The sequence below is a fragment of the Hordeum vulgare genome, chromosome 2H (genome assembly GCF_904849725.1).
Source record: "Hordeum vulgare subsp. vulgare chromosome 2H, MorexV3_pseudomolecules_assembly, whole genome shotgun sequence".
In the NCBI taxonomy this organism is placed as follows: domain Eukaryota; kingdom Viridiplantae; phylum Streptophyta; class Magnoliopsida; order Poales; family Poaceae; genus Hordeum; species Hordeum vulgare.
Window position 1 is genome coordinate 283,911 of NC_058519.1, and position 23,541 is coordinate 307,451.

The 23,541-nt window shown below is 44.1% G+C and overlaps 1 protein-coding gene across 1 annotated transcript; it reads right to left on the bottom strand.

Annotated features, from left to right (window-relative positions):
- Nucleotides 1-19,418: 19,418 nt before the first annotated feature.
- LOC123429690 (protein PYRICULARIA ORYZAE RESISTANCE 21-like) lies at nt 19,419-20,281 on the bottom strand. The gene is made up of 3 exons (XM_045113703.1): nt 20,270-20,281; nt 20,110-20,191; nt 19,419-20,041 (listed from the first exon to the last, which is right to left on the bottom strand). The coding sequence occupies exons 1-3, from the start codon at nt 20,279-20,281 to the stop codon at nt 19,419-19,421; spliced, it is 717 nt and encodes a 238-aa protein (XP_044969638.1).
- Between the last annotated feature and the right edge of the window lie 3,260 nt (nt 20,282-23,541).

Here is a 23,541-nt window from a genome sequence, read left to right on the forward strand (position 1 = left end):
CCGGTGGAAAGATCTTCTCTAACTTGCACAACAACTCCGGTGCAAACTCCTCCATGTCTTCTACCACGCCAGGCGACAATTCTTTCGCACAAAGAACACAGAAGAAATAGCTCAGCTCCGCCAGTACAAGTCATTCATCCTCAGGAATAAAGCCACGTAACATCACCGGCATTACCCGCTCTAGCCATATGTGCCAATCATGACTCTTGAGACCAAAGATTTTCAATTTTTCAAGACTCGCTCCCCTCTTTAGATTCGCTGCATACCCATCGGGGAACATCAAGTGCATCTTGACCCACAAGATAATTTCCCTCATAGTTGGCCTTCCAAGATTGAACCAGGCCTTTGGCTTCGACCACTTCTGCTTTCCTTTGCCTTCTCGCATGTTTTGTAACGGTCTATGACATAGTGTCTCTTGATCGACTCTAGCCTTAATATTATCCTTTGTCTTCCCATCTATGTCGAACAATGTACCAAAAATAGCCTCTCCGATATTCTTTTCAGTGTGCATCATGTCGATATTGTGTGGAAGAAGGAGGTTTTTGAAGTAAGGCAGATCCCAGAAGCATGGCTTGTGAGTCCAGGCATGTTTTGAATTATACCCTTTGAAATACCCTGGACGCTCTGGATCAGGCTCGAGGGCGTTTAACTGATCCAGGATCTGTTGGCCTGTGAACGCAGGTGGTGCCAAGTTTTTGACAACTTTACCTTTCGTAAAGTTCTTCTTGTCTTTTCTGAACTGATGGTCAGGATCCAGGAACTGTCTATGCAAGTCAAAGCAAGAATGCTTCCGACCCTCCTGCAACCAATGAAACTGAAGAGCTGCCTTGCATTGGGGGCACGGGAACCTTCCATGCACACACCATCCAGAGAATAGCGCATACGCTCGCAAGTCATGCATAGAGTACATGTACCACACATGCATTTTGAAGTTTCCTTTTCTAGCGGCATCGTATGTATTGACCCCATTATCCCAAGCTTCTTCCAATTCATCCTTAAGCGGTTGCAAGTACACATTCATATTCTTCCCCGGATAATTGGGCCCTAGAATTATCAATGTCAGAAATATGTTCTTTCTTTGCATAATCTGCCCGGGGGGGGGGAGATTGAGTGGAATGACAAATACAGGCCAACAAATGTATTGGGTTGCCGTCATGCCAAAGGGATTAAAACCATCCGTGGCGGCGCAGACTCGAGGATTCCTTGGATCTGCCGCTTTATCTTGATGCAATCCATCGAAATGTTTCCACGCTTCCCCATCCGATGTGTGTACCATCATCTTATTCCCATCTGCATCTAGTTCGGTTCTTTTGCCCAATTTGTGCCATGTCATCTGTCTGGCTGTCTCTTCGACCATTAAAAGACGTTGAAGTCTTGGTACGATTGGCATACACCGAAGAACACTAACTGCGATTTTGGTCTGCCTCTTCTCACCCATACCGTTGTCTACCACAAGATACCTGCAAGACTCACAATTGGGACAATAGTCCAAGTGTGCATACTCCTTCCTAAATAAGACACATCCTTTCTCACATGCATCTATCTTCTCATAGGGCATCTTAAGTACACGAAGTATTATGTCCGACTGGTACAGGTTTGCAGGCATGACATGGCCTTTGGGTAGGAAACGTCCAAATAGTGTCATCATCGCATCGTAGCATTCTCTTCCCAAGTTGAACTGAGCCTTCAGAGCCATTACTTGTGCAATTGCATCCAGCTGACAGAGCTCAGTGTGCTCATGGAGAGGACGTTTTGAAGACTCCAACATTTCATAAAAGGCCTTTGCAGATTCCTCCATCTCATCTTCCGAATCCCGAGCATCATCAAAGTCTTGCACCATGTCTTCGATCCCGGTACCATGCTCGTTCGTGCGATGAAGGACCACCTCAGCTCTTGTGCGTTGTATAGACTCACCATGAAATGTCCACATCGTATAATTAGGCTTAAAACCCCTCCTCTGCAAGTGTTTAATCATTACAGCCTCTGTCGTCTTTTTATAGTTGTCGCATCCAGGACAGGGGCAACAGTTTCTTTCCTAGCCATTTGCGAATGTGGCTTTCACAAATTTCTTTGTTTTTACAAACCATTCTTTCGTCATCTCTTTCTGACTAGGGTGACCGGTATACATCCACACACGATCACTCATCTTGCGTAGCTACTAAAGACAGAAGAAATATATTTATATATAATTTAGCATTTATATTCATCGGTTAATCAGGTTCGCCATTTTTATTACGTCCACGCAACCTACACGCTAATAGGTAAAGATAGGTCCTAATCCCATCCGAGTATGTGTAGATTGGGTTCGTTTTCCCATGCTCTGCTCCGGATCCAACGCAAAATTTCGGCAGCACCTCCCCGCTGTTCTCCTGATACACGTCTCCACAATAAACAGAGAGGATGTGCATCCGGAGAACAACAGGGAGGCAGTGACGAAATTCCGCATCGGATCCAGAGCACAACATATGGGAAAACAAACCCAATCTACACATACTCGGGTTGTCCATGGATAATGTTGGACAATTCGAAAGGAGGGCAGTTATAAATATGCAAATACATGCATATTTATAGATGTCGCCCTTTCGAACGGGAGACGCATACTGGTCACGCATACTCATGATTGAAGAAACCTATATATAGCTAGCAAGTTTCATCGACACGAAGACCGGGACAGAGCAAATTAAGGGGGTAGGAGGAGAAGTCATTTGTGCTCACCAACAAACGTAGGGGCGGAGCTCGTCCAACGCACGTGGAGGTCGTCGAACAACTGCACATGGAAATTCACCAGATCAACACATATATGATGTTTTTATAAGATAATCAAAAAATATGTGACCTAACTCTTATTTTCTTTTTTCTTTTTCCCTCTTATTCTTCTTCTTCTTCTTATTCTTATTTTCTTTTTTCTTTTTTCCTCTTATTCTTCTTCTCCTTCTTCTTCTTTTCTTCTCTTCTTCTTCTTCTTCTTCTTCTTATTCTTATTCTTATTTTCTTTTTTCTTTTTTCCTCTTATAATTCTTCTCATTCTTCTTCTTTTCTTTTTCTGTTCTTCTTCTTCTTCTTCTTCTTCTTCTTATTCTTCTTATTATTATTATTATTTTATTTTTTATTTTTTCCTCTTATTCTTCTTCTCCTTCTTCTTGTTTTCTTATTCTCTTCTTCTTATTCGTCTTCTTCTTATTATTATTTTCTTTTTTCCTCTTATTCTTCTCTTCCTCTCATATTTTTCTTTTTCTTCTTCTTCTTTCTTTTCCTTCCCTTCCTTTTCCTTCTTCTTCTTTTCCTTCTTCTTCTTATTTTTTTCTTCTCCTTTCTCCTTCTTCTTCTTCTCCTTTCTCCTTCTTCTTATTCTTCTTTCTCCTTCTTCTTCTTCTCCTTTCTCCTTCTTCTTCTTCTCCTTTCTCCTTCTTCTTCTTCTCCTTTTCTCCTTTATTAAACAGGAAACTAACCTAACTAAACCTAAACTAAAACTGAACCTAAACTAAACTAAAACTAAGCCAAAACCTGAGTAAAACATATAACTAATTAAACAAAAACTATTAAAAAAGAAGAAATAAAACTAACCGGGGGGAGGAGGGCCGCAGGGGGAGGAGGGCCGCAGGGGGAGGAGAGGCCGCAGGGGGAGCAGGGGCACGGTGAGGGGCGCGAGGAGGGCGGCGGCGGTGGGGTGGGGCGCTGGGGTGGGGGTGGCGTCGGCGGTGGGGCAGGGAGGCCGGAGGAGGGCGCGGCGGCGATGGTGGTGTCGGGGGTGAGAGAGAGGGGTGTCGGGGTGGAGGAGGGGGTGCAGGGCGGCGGTGGAGGAGGGTGCAGGGCGGCCAGGGAGGAGGAGGGGGCGCAGGGCGGCGGTGGAGGAGGGTGCAGGGCGGCCGCGGTGGAGGAGGGGGCGCAGGGCGGCGGTGGAGAGGGTGCAGGGCAGCCGGGGAGGAGGAGGGTGCAGGGTGGCCGGGGAGGAGGAGGGCGCAGGGAGGCCGGAGGAGGGTGCGGCGGCGGTGGTGGTGTCGGGGGTGAGAGAGAGGGGAGTCGGGGTGGCCATTAGGGGGAGAGAGAGACGCATGGGGGTGGGGCTAACGGCCGTTAGGGGGGCACCCTCTTTGCTGTCCGCCTCCCGACGGCAAAGAGCATGCAGGCAGACGGCAAAGAAAGTGGCCGTTAGGGGGGGAGAGGGGCTGCGGGGTGGGCCGCCCATGCTCTTTGTCATTTGCCTGCATGCTCTTTGCCATGAGCTGGCTGATGGCAAATAGTACCTTTGGCATCAGCGTGCTCTTTGCCGTCTGGTTTCTGGTAGCTGATGGCAAAGAGGGTCTTTGCCATCAGCCAGCAGACGGCAAAGAAGCAGCAGATGGCAAATAACTGTTTTCCAGTAGTGTATCCCTCTACATCATGTCATCTTTCTTAAGGCGTTACTCTGTTCTTATGGACTTAATACACTAGATGCATGCTGGATAGCGATCGACGTGTGGAGTAATAGTAGTAGATGCAGAAAGTATCGGTCTACTTGTTTTGGACGTGATGCCTATAGATATAATCATTGCATAGATATCGTCACGACTTTGCGCGGTTCTATCAATTGCTCGACAGTAATTGCTTTCATGAGAGAAGCCACTAGTAAACACTACGGCCCCCGGGTCTATTCACATCCATCGTTTACATCTCCTCTTTTACTTTGCTTTGTTACTTTGTTGCTTTCAGTTCTCACTTGGCAAACAGTCTATAAGGGATTGACAACCCCTTCATAGCGTTGGGAGCAAGTTTTTGCGTTTGTGCAGGATCTTGAGATACTCCTCCACTGGATTGATACCTTGGTTCTCAAACTGAGGGAAATACTTACCACCGCTACGCTACATCACCCTTTCCGCTTCGAGGGAACACCAACGCAAGGCTCCAAGGCCACGGGGGGAAATCCTTTGCATACTTGCCTAGGAAGTCCCTTAAGGCGTAGCCGCAGCAGAAAGATCAAGCCAAGTATTCTCCCGTCGACGTGCCTATTTCTGGCGCCGTTGGAAGGTCTTTTGTTGCAGTAGCAACCCCCAAGAAATATTCAAGGAGACTCAAGCGTCTAAGCTTGGGGATGCCCCCGTGCATCCCCTTGTCTAACAATCATCAATTCGTCTATCTCCATCCTATATTTTTATCACTTCATATGTTATGTGCTATGCTTGGAGCGACCCGCTCTTTACTTTTTAGTTTGTTTTAGTTTTGCTTGTTGTTCATAACAAGTCGGAACCTATCCTACCTTGTTTGGGAGAGAAACACGCTCCATTCCACTCTAGAACACAACATAGGATTTCATGCTTATCTTTTTGTGTGTTCTTTATCTTTTCATAGCTACTGTCATGCCTAGCTCTTATTTTTCATGCTTATATTTTTAAGAGCTATTATTTAGGTTGCTTTTGGAACTCTCTTGAGTTATCATTCTTATCTTGTTTAGACAGTTGGCTTATTGCACTGAGTTGTGTGTCCTGCATGAGTAGGTAACTGAGGTTGCTATTTAAGTATAGTAAGAACTTGCAATAGTTTTGAGGTATTGATTTGAGTAATGTTTGGACTATTGGTGCCAAGAGCTTGAGCCTATTAGTGATAGGTGTCGTATTTTGGAAAATCCGTGTGTTTTTCAAAAACATAAAATTAGTTGAGAACTCTAGCTACTAAATTGATCGCTAACCTCTCGAGGGGTTGGAATATATAGATTACCCTCACGTTACCATGAGTCGAGGATGTGCAAGGATAACCAAACCCCAAAACCCTCCTCCTCAGGGTACTTGTCTCTTGTGAATTTCCTAACTAGATAAAGAGTTACCGATAATAAGTGTATGAGTTCTTTAGACTAATGTGAGTATTCGATTGTTGGCACTTCCACCATCCATATTATGCTAGCCTCTTTGGTACCGTGCATTGCCCTTTCTCACATTGAGAGTTGGTGCAAACTTCACCGGTACATCCAAACCCATGACATGATACGCTGTGTCATACATAAGCCTCATTATATCTTTCCTCAAAACAGCCACCATACCTACCTACTAAGGCATTTTCATAGCCTTTCCGAGATACATTGCCATGCAACATCCACCATCTCATGACTTGAACTTCATGTCATACATGATTTAGCTTGATCGAGGAGCCGCATGATAGTTGGGCCTTGCCCTTATTACTGCTACATGACGCGCTAGTATCATTGCATATCTTGCTACACTCGCAGAGGCATACATTTGCATACATCATGATAGTTTTCACTTGTCTTTATGTTGAGTACTTATAAAGTGTGATGATTTTTCTTTTTATTCTTGTAAAACATACAGTGTTTCCCTTAAGAGAGGAAAAGATCCCAAAGAGGACAAATTCAAAGATCCCAAAGAGGACAAATGAGCGATAAAAAAGAAAGAGCCAAAGAGGCCACAAAAAATAAAAAATAAGAGAAAAAGAAAATGAAATGAAATAAAAAGAAATAAAAAGAGAGAAGGGGGCAACACTACTATTACTTTTGAAAGATCCACACTCTTACTCCATTGCTATATCTTACTACATAGAGATTATCATGCATGCATAACTATGTGGGGACCCTCACACTATAGAACTTGGTTTGCATATTCCAATGATGAGCCTCCTCAAATGATCTCTAGGTCTTCATGAGCAAACAAGTTGGATGCAGCCCACTAGTTCCATTGGAGAGCTTACCTTAGCTCATATGTGCATCTGTTACATCGCAATCCCTACTTCTCACGTCATATCTATCATTTGGCTTTCTATCGCCTATGGTTGTCCTCATTGATGTGAGCCTTTCACACCCTTTTTGTCTTCCTTCCCCATCATTATTCTCTTTGTCATACTAAGTGCCAACATATCTTGCTTACGCTCATCCATTGCATGAGTGCTCAAAATCGAAAGGGAGGGGATCATTTTGACTTGTGCCTGACTGGTGGTTTGGAGATGAGTCAAAATAAGATTCCAAAGGAGACTAAGTGTAAAATTTTAGTAGATTGAGTTCTCAATTAAAAAAATATTTTATGCTCTAAACCCATCTCCCACTTCTTGCACGCAAACACCATTTGAAGACATTCGAGTCACGGACAGCGAGAGCTCTTGCACCTTTATGTTCTTACTTTGCTAATTTCAATACTAGATATACACTCTTGCTTGTTATTGTCTTGACTTGAATTGCATATCTCACTTGCTTTACTTTGAAGTTCTTATATGTGTGTTAGCATGTCACCACAGAAATTATTGTGTTATCATTTATCTACTCGAGGACGAGCAGAAATTAAGCTTGGGGATGTTGATAAGTCCCGAATGTATCTATAATTTCTCCTTGTTCCATGATATTTTGGGTGACATTGTTACATGTTTTGCTAGACTTTTATATCATTTTGCACATATTTGTACTAACCTACTAACTCAGTGCACCCAATGCTAGTTTCTGTCTAATGATGTCTATTTTGGAGGGGCTTTTAGCCAATTTTATGAAGCCCGAAAAATCCCAAAAAATATATAAAAAATCATGGTAATGGAAGCTTCCAGATAACCGAAGATGGGCCACAGGGGGCCAGGGGTCTCCCAGGCGACCTGTGGGCGCGACCAGGCCCTAGGCCGCGCCAAGAGACCGTCTGGGTGGGTCCCACCTCCTCCGGTGCCCTCCTTTCACCTATTTTTACTCCTCCGAGAGAAAACCCTTCCATCATATCCAGAATCGCGAATTTCTTCATTGTTCGACCACCACAGCGCTTCCGAGATCGGGAGCGTCAGGAGACCTCTTCCTGGCACCCTGCCAGAGGGAGGATTGACCTCCGGGAGCTTCTCCACCGCCATGGACGCTTCACGGACATGCCGTGGGTAGTCCTCCTTGGACCATGAGTCCATGACCAGTAGCTATGTGATGTCTCGTCTCCAATCTTGTGCATCAATGGTTAGTTCTTGTGAGCTGCCCTACATGATCAAGGCATCTATGTAATTCTCTTGCTATTGCTATGCTCGGTTTGTTGGGATCCGATGGATTATGAGATTATGTTCAGACTGTTTTGAGTTATATATTTGATTATCCTTTTATATTATGTTCCTTAGTGATTCATGCATGTTCTCCGTTGCTATTCATTGCTTTGGCCGAGTAGTAGATAGTAACTCGAAGAGGGAGCGTTATGCATGATTGTGGGTTCATGCCCCTCGATGTCTAGCTTGAGTGACACAAACATGAGACTAGGGGATGTGTTGTTGCCACTAGGTAGAAAACAACGGTGCTTGTGACCACTTTTGTAAGGATTGTTTACCTTACGCATAGTTCATTAATGCAGTTGTCCGTTGCTTTGAGTTTACACTTTGGTTTGGGCTCGCAACGTAATACCGGCGAGATGTTCTTGATAGATATCTAAAGGTGGATGATTAGTAAGTAGATGCTAATGAACAAACGGTCTACTTGTCTTGGCGTACTGCCCATTACTATTGAGCCTCTAACTTTCAAGTAGCATAATTTGCATTGCGGTGCGTTCATAATTCTGTCAATTGCCCAGCTGTAATTTGTTTTCCCAAGCATAGTTGTTTATCGTCTTTTGGGAGAGAGACATCACTAGTGAACATCATGTGACTCCGGTCCATATCACCACCATTGCTTACACCTCCATCATATACTGCTTTCATTTACTTTCCTGTTGCAATCACCATTACTATTCCTGCTTGTGTTTTGATCCTTTGCAAACTACAAGGCCGGAGAGATTGACAACCTCTCTGTACTCGTTGGGAGCAAAGTTATTTGTTGTGTGTGCACGTCCACGTCTTCTGCAAGAAAGGGGCACCGGACACCTACTTGTTGATCCTAGGAGTCCTCCTGGTTTGATAAATCTTACAGTCTTCGTGTGAGGGAAAACTTGCTGCTGACTACATCTCAATCTTCCACTTGGGGTAACCAATGAGGTGCGAGAAATATATACATCATCTCTGTTGGAATTATGCCCTAGAGGCAATAATAAATATAGTTATTATTCTAATTCCTGTATCAAGATAATCGTTTATTATCCATGCTATAATTGTATTGAATGAAGACTCATTTACATGTGTGGATACATAGACAAAACACCGACCTAGCAAGCCTCTAGTTGGCTAGCCAGTTGATCAAAGATAGTCAGTGTCTTCTGATTATGAACAAGGTGTTGTTGCTTGATAACTGGATCACGTCACTAGGAGAATCACGTGATGGACTAGACCCAAACTAATAGACGTAGCATGTTGATCGTGTCATTTTGTTGCTACTGTTTTCTGCGTGTCAAGTATTTATTCCTATGACCATGAGATCATATAACTCACTGACACCGGAGGAATGCTTTGTGTGTATCAAACGTCGCAACGTAATTGGGTGACTATAAAGATGCTCCACAGGTATCTCCGAAGGTGTTAGTTGAGTTAGTATGGATCAAGAGTGGGATTTGTCACTCCGTATGACGGAGAGGTATCTCGGGGCCCACTCGGTAATACAACATCACACACAAGCCTTGCAAGCAATGTAACTTAGTGTAAGTTGCGGGATCTTGTATTACGGAACGAGTAAAGAGACTTGCCGGTAAACGAGATTGAAATAGGTATACGGATACTGACGATCGAATCTCGGGCAAGTAACATACCGAAGGACAAAGGGAATGACATACGGGATTATATGAATCCTTGGCACTGAGGTTCAAACGATAAGATCTTCATAGAATATGTAGGATCCAATATGGGCATCCAGGTCCCGCTATTTGATATTGACCGAGGAGTCTCTCGGGTCATGTCTACATAGTTCTCGAACCCGCGGGGTCTGCACACTTAAGGTTCGACGTTGTTTTATGCGTATTTGAGTTATATGGTTGGTTACCGAATGTTGTTCGGAGTCCCGGATGAGATCACAGACGTCACGAGGGTTTCCGGAATAGTCCGGAAACGAAGATTGATATATAGGATGACCTCATTTGATTACCGGAAGGTTTTCGGAGTTACCGGGAATGTACCGGGAATGACGAATGGGTTCCGGGAGTTCACCGGGGGGGCAACCCACCCCGGGGAAGCCCATAGGCCTTGAGGGTGGCACACCAGCCCTTAGTGGGCTGGTGGGACAGCCCAAAAGGGCTCTATGCGCCAAGAAGAGAAAATCAAGAGAAAAAAAAGAGGAGGAGGTGGGAAGGAAGGGGGACTCCCTCCCACCAAACCAAGTCCAACTCGGTTTGGGGGGGGGGAGTCCTCCCCCCTTAGACTCGGCCGACCCCCTTGGGGCTCCTTGAGCCCCAAGGCAAGGTACCCTCCCTCCCACCTATATATACGGAGGTTTTAGGGCTGATTTGAGACGACTTTTCCACGGCAGCCCGACCACATACCTCCACGGTTTTTCCTCTAGATCACGTTTCTGCGGAGCTCGGGCGGAGCCCTGCTGAGACAAGGTCATCACCAACCTCCGGAGCGCCGTCACGCTGCCGGAGAACTCTTCTACCTCTCCGTCTCTCTTGCTGGATCAAGAAGGCCGAGATCATCGTCGAGCTGTACGTGTGCTGAACGCGGAGGTGTCGTCCGTTCGGTACTAGATCGTGGGACTGATCGCGGGATTGTTCGCGGGGCGGATTGAGGGACGTGAGGACGTTCCACTACATCAACCGCGTTCACTAACGCTTCTGCTGTACGATCTACAAGGGTACATAGATCACTCATCCCCTCTCGTAGATGGACATCACCATGATAGGTCTTCGTGCGCGTAGGAAATTTTTTGTTTCCCATGCGACGTTCCCCAACAATCTCGTCATCAACACCTACTTGTTGATACTCGGAGTCCTCCTGGTTCGATAAACCTTACAGTCCCTGTGTAAGGGAAATGTGATGCTGATCAAATCTCCACCTTCCACTTGGGGTAACCAACAAGGGGCGAGAAGTATATCCATCAACTCGTCATCAATCGCATCGAGACCCAAAATCAGTGACTAATAGGATAGAAAACTGGCCGGCATAGGCAAAAACTGCGAGTTTTTACAAGCTCCTCGTAACCAGACCCCTGGGTTCCTGAAACGTTCGAATCGCAAGAGGACACAAAATCAGTGACTAATAGCATAGAAAACTGGCCATAATAGGCCAAAAGTGTGAGTTTTGAAGAGTTTCCCATAACCAGACCCAGGGGTTCCCGAAACATTCAGATCACAACGGGACCCAGAATAAGTGACGAATAGCATACAAAACTGGCCACAATAGGCCAAAACTTCGAGTTTTGACGAGTTCCACGTAACCTGAACCCGAGGTTCCCGAAATCTTCGGATGACAACGGGACCCAGAATGAGTGACTAATAGCATACAAAACTGGCGGGAATAGGCTAGAACTACGAGTTTTGACGAGTTCCCCGTAACCGGACCCAACGGCTCCCGAAACATTCGGGTCACATCGGGACCCAAAATCAGTGACTAATAGCATACTAAACTGGCGGGAATAGGCCAAAACTGTGAGTTTTGACAAGTTCCCCGTAACCGGACTTCGAGGTTCCCGAAACGTTCGGATCACCTTGGGACCCAAAATCAGTGACTAATAGCATACAAAACTGTCAGGAATAAGCCAAAACTGTGATTTTGACGAGTTCCCCGTAACCGGACCCAAGGGTTCCCGAAACATTCGGATCACATCGGGGCCCAAAATCAGTTACTAATTGCATTTTAAACTGACCGGAATAGGCCCAAACTATGAGTTTTGACGAGTTACCCATAACCAGACCCCGATCTTCCCGAAACGTTCGGATTAGAGCGGGACCCAAAATCAGTGACTAATAGCATACAAAACTGGACGGAATAGGCCAAAACTGCGAGGTTTTACGAGTTCCCCGTAACCGGACTCAAGGGTTCCTCAAACATTCGGATCACATCGGGACCCAAAATTAGTGACTAATAGCATTCAAAACATGCCGGAATAGGCCAAAACTGCGAGTTTTGACGAGTTCCACGTAACCCAGACCACGGGGTTCCCGAAACATTTGGATCACAACGGGACCCAAAATCAGTACCACTGTCGGGGAATGTTGCATGGGAAACAAAAACTTTCCTACACACATGAAGACCTATCATGATGATGATCATCTACGAGAGGGAGACCGGATCCACATACCCTTATAGATAGCTAAGCGGGAAGCATTAAGAAATGCGGTTGATGTAGTGGAATGTCTTTGCGATCCAAATCGCCGCCGTCCCACGATCTGTCCCGATATAGCACCGAACGGACGGTACCTCCGCGCACAGCACACGTATAGCGCGATGATGATCTACGCCTTCTTGATCCCGCAAGAGAAACGAAGAGGTAGCTGAATTCTCCGGCAGCACGACGGCATGGCGGTGATGATGGTGGAGCTACTTTGGCAGGGCTTCGTCGTGCCTTACCGATCTAGCTACGAGGTGTCACGAAGTAGTGGAGGGAGAGACGTTTGCACAAAGGCTTGAGGTGCAAAAACCCTCTCAAACCTGCACTATATATAGGAGGAACCAAGGAGAGGGTGCCTTGCCTCCTACTCCAACTAGGAGGCTTCGACCGAACCAAGGACGGAGGAGTCCTCCTCCAATTAGGTTTGGTGGAAGACTCCTTCGTATCTTGTCCACCTCCTTCCTTCTTCTATTTTTTCCACTTTATTTTTCCTTGGCCGAAATAGATTTATTTGGATGGCCTCACCAGCCCACTAAGGGATGGTGCGCCACCCATGGGCCTATTAGGTCCTCTCCTGGGTGGGTGCCCTCTCCAGGTAAAACCCCGGAACCCATTCGTCACTCCCGGTACTTTATCGCTAATGCCCGAAATCTTTCGAGAAGCCAAATGCAACAATCCTATATATCAATCTTCATTTCCGGACCACTCCGGTGACACTCGTGACGTCTCGGATCTCATCCGAGACTCCGAACAACATTCAGTTACCAACATCAATAAATCAAATATACCGAAAACGTCACCAAACCTTAAGTGTGCAGACCCTGAGATTTTGAGAACTATGTAGACGGGATCGAGACACTCTCCGGCCAATATCCAATAGCTGGACCTGGACGTCCATATTGTATGCTACATATTCTACAAAGATCTTATTGGTTGAACCTCTATGTCAAGGATTCACACAATCCCGTATATCATTCCCTTTGTCCTTCGATATGTTACGTGCCCGAGATTCGATCGTCGGTATCGCCATACCTATTTCAAACTCGTTACCGGGAAGTCTTTTCACTCGTTCCGTAATACAAGATCATGTGGCTAACTCCTTAGTCACATTACTTGCAAGGCTTGTTTGTGATGTTGTATTACCGAGTGAGCCCAGAGATACCTCTCCGTCACATGGAGTGACAAATCCCAGTCTTGATCCATGCTAACTCAACAAACACCTTTCGAGATGCCTGTAGAGTACCTTTATAGTCACCCACTTACGTTGCGACGTTTGATACACACAAGGTATTCCTCCGGTGTCAGTGAGTTACATGATATCATGGTCATAGGAATGTATACTTGACATGCATAAAACAATAGCAACAAAATGACACGATCATATGCTACGTTTATAGTTTGGGTCTTGTCCATCACATCATTCTCCTAATGATGTGATCCCGTCATCAAGTGACAACACTTGTCTATGGCTAGGAAACCATAACCATCCTTGACCAACAGGCTAGTCAACTAGAGGCTCACTAGGGACATTGTTTTGTCTATATATCCACACATGCATTTATGTTTCCATTCAATACAATTATAGAATGGATAATAAACGATTATCTTGAAACAGGAAATATAATAATAACTCTTTTATTATTGCCTCTAGGGCATATTTCCAACATATATAGCTAAAAGTTATTTTTTGCATGCCACGGAAGAGGTTGTTATCGAGGAGTTTTGGGGCAAACTTTGTTTCCGTCTCTTGTATGGTAGGTTTTAGGGCGAATTCTCTACGAAACGTCATATATGGAGACCTAATTTGGGAAAACTTTGTGAATGCTTTTTTTAAGGTTGGTCTATATAGCTAAAAGTTATTTTGTCCTTGCCACGGAAGAGGTTGTTATCGAGGAGTTTTGGGCCTAACTTTGTTTCCGACTCTAGTATGGTAGGTTTTAGGGCAAATTCTCTACCAGATGTCGTATATGGGGACCTAAGGTTGGACTATATTACTGCGAATTTTCACGAGTTCCCCATAACCGAACCCAGGGGTTCCCGAAACATTCAGATCACACCGGGACCCAAAATCAGTTACAAATAGCATACAAAATTGGCCACAATAGGCCAAAACTACGAGTTTCACGAGTTCCTCACTACCGGACCCACGGGTTCCCGAAACATTTGAATCATAGCACGACCCAAAATCACTGAGTAATAGCATACAAAACTGGCCAAAATAGGCCAAAACTGCGAGTGTTGACGAGTTCCCCGTAACCGGACCCTGGGGTTACCGAAACGTTCGGATCACAACGGGATCCAAAGTGAGTGACTAATAGCATACAAACCTGGCCACAATAGGCCAAAACTGTGACTTTTGACGAGTTCCACGTAACTAGACCCCGGGGTTCCCGAAACATTCGGATCACAGCGGGACCCAAAATTAGTGACTAATAGCATACAAACCTCGCCACAATAGGCCAAAACTGCGACTTTTGACTAGTTCCATGTAACTGGACCCCGGGGTTCCCAAAACGTTTGGATCACAGTGGGACCCAAAATGAGTGCGTAATAGCGTACAAAAATGGCCACAATAGGCCAAAACTGTGATTTTTGATGAGTTCCCCATAACCGGACCCCAAGGTTCCTAAAACTTTCGGATCACAACTGGACCCAAAATCAATGACTAATAGCATACAAAACTCGCCGGAATAGGCCAAAACTGTGAGTTTTGACGAGTTCCACGTAACTGGACCCGGGGGTTCCCGAAATGTTCGGATTGCAACAGGACCCAAAATCAGTGAGTAATAGCATACAGAACTGGCCAGAATAGACCAAAACTGCGAGTATTGATGAGTTCCCCGTAACCGTACCCCGGGGTTCCCGAAACGTTCGGATCGCAGTGTGACAAACTGGCTAGAATAGGCCAAAACTGCGAGTTTTGACGAGTTCCCCATAACCGGAACCCGGGGTTCCAGAAACATTCGGATCGTATCGGGACCCAAAATCAATGACCAATAGGAGAGAAAACTGGCCGGGATAGGCCAAAACATCGAGTTTTGACGAGTTCCCCGTAACCGGACCCCGAGGTTCCGGAAACGTTCGGATCACAACGGGACCCAAAATCAATGACTAATAGCATACAAAACTGGCTAGAATAGCCGAAAACTGCGAGTTTTGACGAGTTCCCCGTAACCGAACCCAAGGGTTCCCGAAACACGCGGATCACATCGAGACCCAAAATCAATGACTAATAGTATACAAAACTAGCCGGAATAGGCCAAAACTGCGAGTTTTGATGAGTTCTCCGTAACCGGACCCCCGGGTTCCCGAAACGTTCGGATCCTAGGAGGACCCAAATAAAATGACTAACAGCATAGAAAACTAGCCACAATAGGCCAAAACTGTGAGTTTTGACGAGTTCCCCATAACCGGACCCTGGGGTTCTCAAAACGTTCGGATCGCAGTGGGACCCTAAATCAGTGACTAATAGCATACAAAACTAGCCGGTATAGGCCAAATATGCGAGATTTGAGGAGTTCCACGTAACCGAACACTGGGGTTCCCAAAACGTTCGAATCGTAGGAGGACCCAAAATTAGTGACTAATAGCCTAGAAAATTGGCCTCAATAGGCCAAAACTACGAGTTTTGACGAGTTCCCCATAACCGGACCCAGGGGTTCCCGAACCATTCGGATCACAACGGGACCCAAAATTAGTGACTAATAGCATACAAAACTGGCCACAATAGGTCAAAACTGCGAGTTTTGATGAGTTCTCCATAACCGGACCCCGAGCTTCCTGAAACGTTTGGGTCACAGCAGGACCCAAAATCAGTGAGTAATAGCATACAAAACTGGCCGGAATAGGCCAAAATTGCGATTTTGACGAGTTCCCCGTAACCGGACCCGTGGTTCCCGAAATGTTCGGATCGCAACGGGACCCAAAATCAGTGAGTAATAGCAAACTCGCCACAATAGGCCAAAACTACGAGTTTTGATGAGTTCCATGTAACGGGACGCTGGGGTTCCGAAACGTTTGGATCAAAGCGGGACCCAAAATTACTGAGTAATAGCATACAAAACTGGCGAGAATAGACTGGAGGAGTTTTGGTCTATGTAGCTAAAAGTTATTTTGTGCATGCTAGGGAAGAGGTTGTTATCGAGGAGTTTTGGGGCAAACTTTGTTTACGACTCTTGTATGGTAGGGTTTTGGGGCAAACTTGTGGCCAACCAGGACTAAAGGGGTGGGCCTTTAGTCCCAAGTTATTAGTCCCGGTTTGCGACCCCGACTAAAGGCCCTTACCAACCGGGACTAATGTCCATTTCTGCACTAGTCAGTTATGGATGCACAAGTAGTATTTCTACTTAGTACGAATATTTGGAGCTAGCAAAAAATCCTAAACAAGCACCACATGTTAGAGGATCCATGACATTGTAATTCTAAGTGAATGTAAACAAACATAATTCATTATGTTGTCTTCCATGTCCAACATCGACACTTTGATCATTATATAATATTTGTCGTGGGTTCACAATCATAAAAGATGTCCAAGATATTGTATTTGTATGTGAATCGCCTCTCCTCTCTCGTAATCTTGCATATATTGTATCAATGACTAGTGATATATTTGTTTACTCCCAACAATTTTTATCTAGCATACTCTTTCTATGTGAAGTCATTACTCCCCATGGGATTAGTATACGATTTTTCAATTCCTTTTATTCCAATGTTATTATTGATGCATGAGAATAAAGCAAGCAAACTCAAACTAATCTTTATTAACTCTCTCACTCGATTACAATGATATATATAGATCTCAAAGCAAACACTCTAAGTAGAGCAAAACTGAAATTTTATTTCTCTAAGCTATGCTCACACGGTTGTCGTTCCCACACGAGAGGCGAACTTCATCCACACTCAGCTTTCCGTGACTTGAAGCCATCAAAACCATCACGCTGCTGACACCCTTCATCACTGGACATGGCTCCTGGAATCCGAGGCTCTGATACCAATTCTTGGACCAAACCGATCTTTGTCGGCATTTAGAGTTGTATTTCCGAGAACGGAATTGTGTTGCTAGGAAGGAAGTGAGTGAAGGAAGCGAGTAGGGGGGGTGGAAGAAGTGGGTGGGGCTATTTTTGCTACTATCCATAGGGAGTGTTTCATTCATTGTATGTTGTAAAGAACATTAGAAAACATTATCTTGGGGCTAATCTACATCCTAGATTTGACCCATTTCTCATGTAGGACGAGTAGGCCACTAACTACAAGCATTCTTGAAATGATCCTTGAAATGGTTTTTCCGTGACATTCTTGAAATGACATCAACTTTTGCGAGCAGGTGAGCATGCCCATGATAGGCATTCATGTCCAGTTTGAGAAAATTTTGTTTCAAATTATAATTTAAACAAGTAGTTAAAATTGTTATTTTAAGTTTTAACATAACTAATAAATAAGTACAAAGGAATAAATATGATTTAAGTTCTTTAAAAAAGGTATTTGATAAATATTTGAAGGAAAAGAGAACTTAAAATGACAAACTAAAATTATTATTTTGGTATTCCAAACTTTTTTTAACAAGTTTAAAAAAGAATAATAAAGTCTAAAAAGGAGAAAATTATAACAAGAAAAATAAAAAAATAGAAGTGAAAAAAGCTTAGGTCTTGGCCCAACTAGGCGATGAAACGGCTCCTATCGGGCGAGTATTGGGCCGGCCCTAGCGCTCGAAGGTTTGGAAAAAGATCATTGGTTTTGAAAAAATAATTCACGGATTTAAAATTTTTTAAAAAATGTTCTCAAAAAAAGATGCAACAAAATCATTCCTGGTTTTGGGAACCTCATCTTCCCACCAGTTTTGGGTTCTTCTAGGAGGTTCCTGAACCACATTTTCCTTTTCTTTTGATATTCTCTCCTATTTTTCCTTTTTTCACCTTTTCTATTTTCTTGTTCATTGTTTCTCTTTTTCATAAATTCAAAATTTCATAATTTTGTTTACCATTTAGAAATACATCACCTTTTCCAAATTTTGTTCGTTTGTTTTCCAAAAGAAGTATTCAGAATTTCCATTTTCTTCATATTTATTAACCAATGTTTAAAAGATTCCAAAAATGTCCAAAATATTATTTATTTCATGTTTCTTCATAAATGTTAAATAAATTGGAATTTTTTCAGAATTTCCAAGTTTTTGTTCATGTTTCAATTTCCATACTCATTAATCAATGTTCAAAATTTCAAGAAATTTACACGATTATAAAAAAGTTTCATAAATTTGTCTTGTCAAATTTTCCTGGAAGTTTCAAAAAGTGTTCCCGTTAAAAAAATTGTTCACATAAATTGTGCTTGTTTTAAACAAATGAAAAATTCAGAAAAATTGAAAATTCTTATAAATTTTGGGAAAATTGAAAAGTGTTTGTGGATTTGAAAAACATTCATGCATTTGGAAAACGTTTGCAAAATTTAGAATATGTTTGCAGATTTGTAAAAAATCTTCATGGGTTTGAAACAATGTTCAGTAAGCTGAAAAGTTCAAGAATTTAAGATAAGTTGACGATTTAAAAAAAAGATTGTGAATTGAAAAAGGGAAAATAAAATGAAAAGGAATGAGAAGGAGAAAAAAACGGGTATGGAAGATGCTGCGCTTTGTCATACAACAACAAGAAGTAGTAATAAAACAGAGTAGGTGAGCTTTTGTAGTTGGTTACTGAGATTCGAACGAATCTGTGAGGTTTGGGGTTTGAATCTCACTTCCTTGACAATTTCAGCGAGCCATCATACATACGAAAGTGGATACAACTTGTCAAATGTCCATATTGCGCTTTATTCGTTTGGTTAGGAGGTTGTACCCCAAGCAAGCCTCTTTCGACAAATGACTACACAATTCTTTTTTGATGAACCAGCAGGAGCATAGTTTTTTTTTATAAAAGGGATGGAGAAAAATGCAATTTACAGAGGGGCGAACGTTTTTAGGAAACGTTGCAGAAACTAAAAGAAAGAGATGTAAAAACTAGTTTAGCCAATGCCCGCGTCACTACACAATTTTCAGTACACAACTTGAGAAATACTTGAGTTGTTAATACAGATAAACTAGGTAGGAAATTTGATCATCATGTGTCATAACTCAAATCAATAAAGTTATACCATCAATCTCAGTGTAATAATTATTTTTCCAAAAAATACTTGTGAATAAGGGCAGGCGTAACAAACGCACGCTTTCATGTTCTAGTTATTAGAATTCATCCACAAAGAGTAACACAAAACTTAATTTCTCAGCAAACATTCCTCAAAAAACAATATATAGGAGCAAAAAAAAAAGATGAAGAAAGAATCACATGAGGGTGCAAGCAGTGGTGGGATCCTCCTCGCTCAAGAGCTGGCAGGCTGACCTGTACCCCCCGCCACCGGCAGCGTAGCACCCCGCCGGCGTTGGCATGACGCTGACGGCGTAGCCGTACACCCTGCCGCAGCTGCAGCACCTGCACCCCTCGTAGTACCCCTGGTAGCACGGCCTGCAGCCACAGTAGTGTCCCACTCCCATTGGCTGCGGCTGCGGCTGCGGCGGTGCCGGCCACGAAGGGATCTCCACCGTCGGCGGCTTCACGTCGATCGGCGAAACGGGCCTCGCCTTCTCCGCTACCGGCGACGGCAATGAAGGACCCAACGGCAGCTCTAGCTCGGCAGGCTTCTTCTCTTGGTTCCCCGCCGGCGTCACCGGTGGTGATGTGTGGTTGTGAGGGGGCTTCTCCTCCACGGGTGGCGGCGGGGGTGGCTCCTTGTCCCGTTTGTCCTTAGCTGAAGTGTTGGTTGGCGGCGGCGGGATGTGGATGCTCTTGATCACCTTGCCTCCCTTGCACCTGATCTTGCAGGAGAGCTTGTGCGGGTCGAACGGCCCGGCCACCGCGATCGTATGCTTCCCATCGTCGTAGGAGATGCTCCTGATACTCTCCTCATCTGCACGTACGGTCCCATTTCCATCAATCAAAATTGCAAATTATATATGTCTACATAATGAGATTCACCTTGGAGTTTGCAAAGGATCTTGCGGATCTTTTTGTAACACGGGCAGCAGCCAAGATCAACCTTGAGGATCAGCGTGGAGATCTGTGTCGACGTTGACAGCACAAATTAAACATGTAAAAAATCAAAAACTCACAATACACAATTGTACAGATTGATCACCTTCTCTGCCATTCTTTCAGCGCGCGTGGCTTCTTCTTACATTGACAGAGAGTGAAGAGAGCAATTGAGGCGTATAAATACAAGGGGACCAGTAACGACTTTCCTAAATTTATTTCCTCAATGAACTCATTAGGCATGCAATTCGTTAGTTTCAATCAACAAATTTATTTGATTTATTTCATAGTCAAAGCTCTACTTTTTTGCTAACTCAACCGGCCTCCTATTAATAACTTCTTAGCATATATGTAAACTCCTTCCAATCTTTCTATCCAGTCAGCCCCGATGAAGATTAATTGATCCTTTTCGTTTAAGTATTTATTAGATACATGTAAATTATATGCAGGGGCTTATATTTTTTTCCAAAAGAGAACAAACATCCACAATATATATGATCATTTAAATATGTATTCTAGTACTAAATATACAATTACAGCATAAATGGCTGGTCAATTTTGGTCTTGAACATGCATGGTGCTTTTGGGGGTAAAGGGAGTGCCCAAAGTGCATTGTATTAGTCCATCCAAGCATTTTCTCCTCCCTCTCCCTCCCACCGAACCCTAGGAGCTAGGGCAGCGGTGCCAAACTACCTTCTTCGCGGCAAGATCAATGCACCCTAGTCCTTCGGTCGTTGGTTCACCGACAGGAGGGTGCAGGGGATCCCGTTATTTTTGAATGTGTTGAACTGGTGATATTGTGAGGCTTTTAGTTTAATTTTTGGTCCCCAGTCGTCCGTGGTGAGGGGATGTCATCGTTGTGAGCATGGAGTAAGTCTTGCACACCATATCCTTGTTGTGATGGTGCTTCTCGTCATTGTTGCGAGTCGTGTGTCCCTAGATTTAGTTCTCCAGATTGAGTTTGTCCTTCTACATGTTTGTCTTGATGGTGCCGTTCCCCCATTTCAGTTTCTATATATCAACGACGGTTGGCTAGTTTCACCTTATTGGGTTCCATGTGAGAATTTTGTTCCTTAACTCTGTTTGGCCGGATGTGGGCGTTATACATGCCCTCTTTCGTGTTTCCTTGTCCGGATGTGGTCCCTAGTCATCGGAGATGGCCAAGTATTACTTCAAAGTAATCATGATATTTAATTTAATAAAGTCCCTAATTCAAAGGGGTGACCAAGTATTACTTCATAGTAATCAAAATGGTCAAAGCCATTCACATATGTATCGTACTAGTCATGGCCGCAAACAAAACCATAATGATGAAGCTCTACTCTCAACCGGTCCTCAAGTGGAGAGAAAAAAAGAAGAAAAAAAATCCGAGAATCCTGAAATCAGTTGAGACCCTACTTGCTAGATTAGACGGAAGTGGTACATAAATGTGGTTAAGGCAATGCTTCATATATTCTACGTTGTAAGGAACTTGACTATACAAATAATCGTCCCAATGAACTAGGAAAGAATGGACAAATCATTGGAGGAGGGGTTCTTACCGTGCCGTGGAGGGGGGTGGTCGAGGGCTCATCGTGTTCCTGGCTTAATAAGATCGATGAGCTCGCTCCTAGTTGCGGCGGTCACATGACTTGCCATTTCTGCCGATGTTCAGATGGCCCCAAGAAACTGCCGCCGGCCTTTGCCTAGCACTCACTGCCCAGAAGTATTCGAGCGGGAAAAGGGGAAAAAGGAGCGGAAATGGAAATGATCATGTCGATTGGGTCTTTTTTGCAAAAAGTCTTGTGATTTGCTCGACGTGGAGGTTGTCAACCTGCCACGAGTGCTCGTCAGAGGGTGCGGGCAGTTTAGGACCAACTATGACACAACTTGCTTTCTTTTAGTACCCAGATAGTCGCTTTGAATGATCTAGGACTATTGACAAAAATAAAAATAACCATGTGTTGGAAATATGCCCTAGAGGCAATAATTAATTAGTTATTATTATATTTCCTATTTCAAGATAATCTTTATTATCCATGCTATAATTGTATTGAATGGAAACATAAATTTATGTGTGGATATATAGACAAAACTATGTCCCTAGTGAGCCTCTAGTTGACTAGCTTGTTGATCAACGATGGTTAAGGTTTCCTAGCCATAGACAAGTGTTGTCACTTGATAACGGGATCACATCATTAGGAGAATGATGTGATGGACAAGACCCAAACTATAAACGTAACATCTGATTGTGTCATTTTGTCGCTATTGTTTCCCGCATGTCAAGTATACATTCCTATGACCATGGGATCATGTAATCCACTGACACCGGAGTAATGCCTTGTGTGTATCAAACGTCGCGACATTACTGGGTGACTATAAAGGTGCTCTACGGGTATCTCCGAAGGTGTCCGTTGAGTTAGCATGGATCAAAACTGGGATTTGTAACTCCGTGTGACGGAGAGGTATCTCGGGGCCCACTCGGTAATACAACATCACAAACATGCCTTGCAAGCAATGTGACTAAAGAGTTAGCCACGGGATCTTGTATTACGGAACGAGTAAAGAGACTTGCCGGTAACGAGATTGAAATAGGTATGACGATACCGGCGATCGAATCCCGGGCAAGTAACATACCGAAGGACAAAGGGAATGATATACGGGATTGTGTGAATCCTCAACAGAAGGTTCAACCGATAAGATCTTCGTAGAATATGTAGGATCCAATATGGACGTCCAGGTCCCGCTATTGGATATTGAACGGAGAGTGTCTCGGTCATGTCTACATAGTTCTCGAACCCGCAGGGTCTGCACACTTAAGGTTCGGTGACGTTTTCGACATAGATGGATTATTGATGTTGGTAACAGAATGTTGTTCGGAATCCCGGATGAGATCCCAAACGTCACGAGTGTCTCCGGAATGGTCCGGAAACGAATATTGTTATATAGGATTGTTGCATTTGGCTTTCAGAAAGATTTCGGGCAATACCGGTAAAGTGCCGGGAGTGACGAATGGGTTCCGGGGTTTCACCGTGAGGGGCCACCCACCCAGGAGAGGACCTAATAGGCCCATGGGTGGTGCACCAGCCCTTAGTCACCAGCCCAATAAGCCTATTTCGGCCAAGGCAAAAATAAAGATGGAAAAGAAAAAAAAAGGAAGAAGGTGGACAAGATGGGAAGGAGTCGTCCACCAAACCGAATTGGAGGATGACTCCTCCCTCCTTGGCTCGGCCGACTCCTCCTTGGAGTAGGAGGCAAGCCACCCTCCCCTTGGTTCCTCCTATATATAGTGGAGATTTGAGAGGGGTTTTGCACCTCAAGCCTTTGTGCAGCCCTCTCTCCCTCCACTATTTCGTGACACCCCGTAGCTAGTTCGGTACGGCACGACGAAGCCCTGCC

Excerpts from the sequence above, each read along its gene's own strand:
- LOC123429690 (XM_045113703.1), bottom strand. Across the intron at positions 20,042-20,109 it reads GATCCTTTGCAAACTCCAAG|ATGAGGAGAGTATCAGGAGC; the intron begins GTGAATCTCATT and ends CCGTACGTGCAG.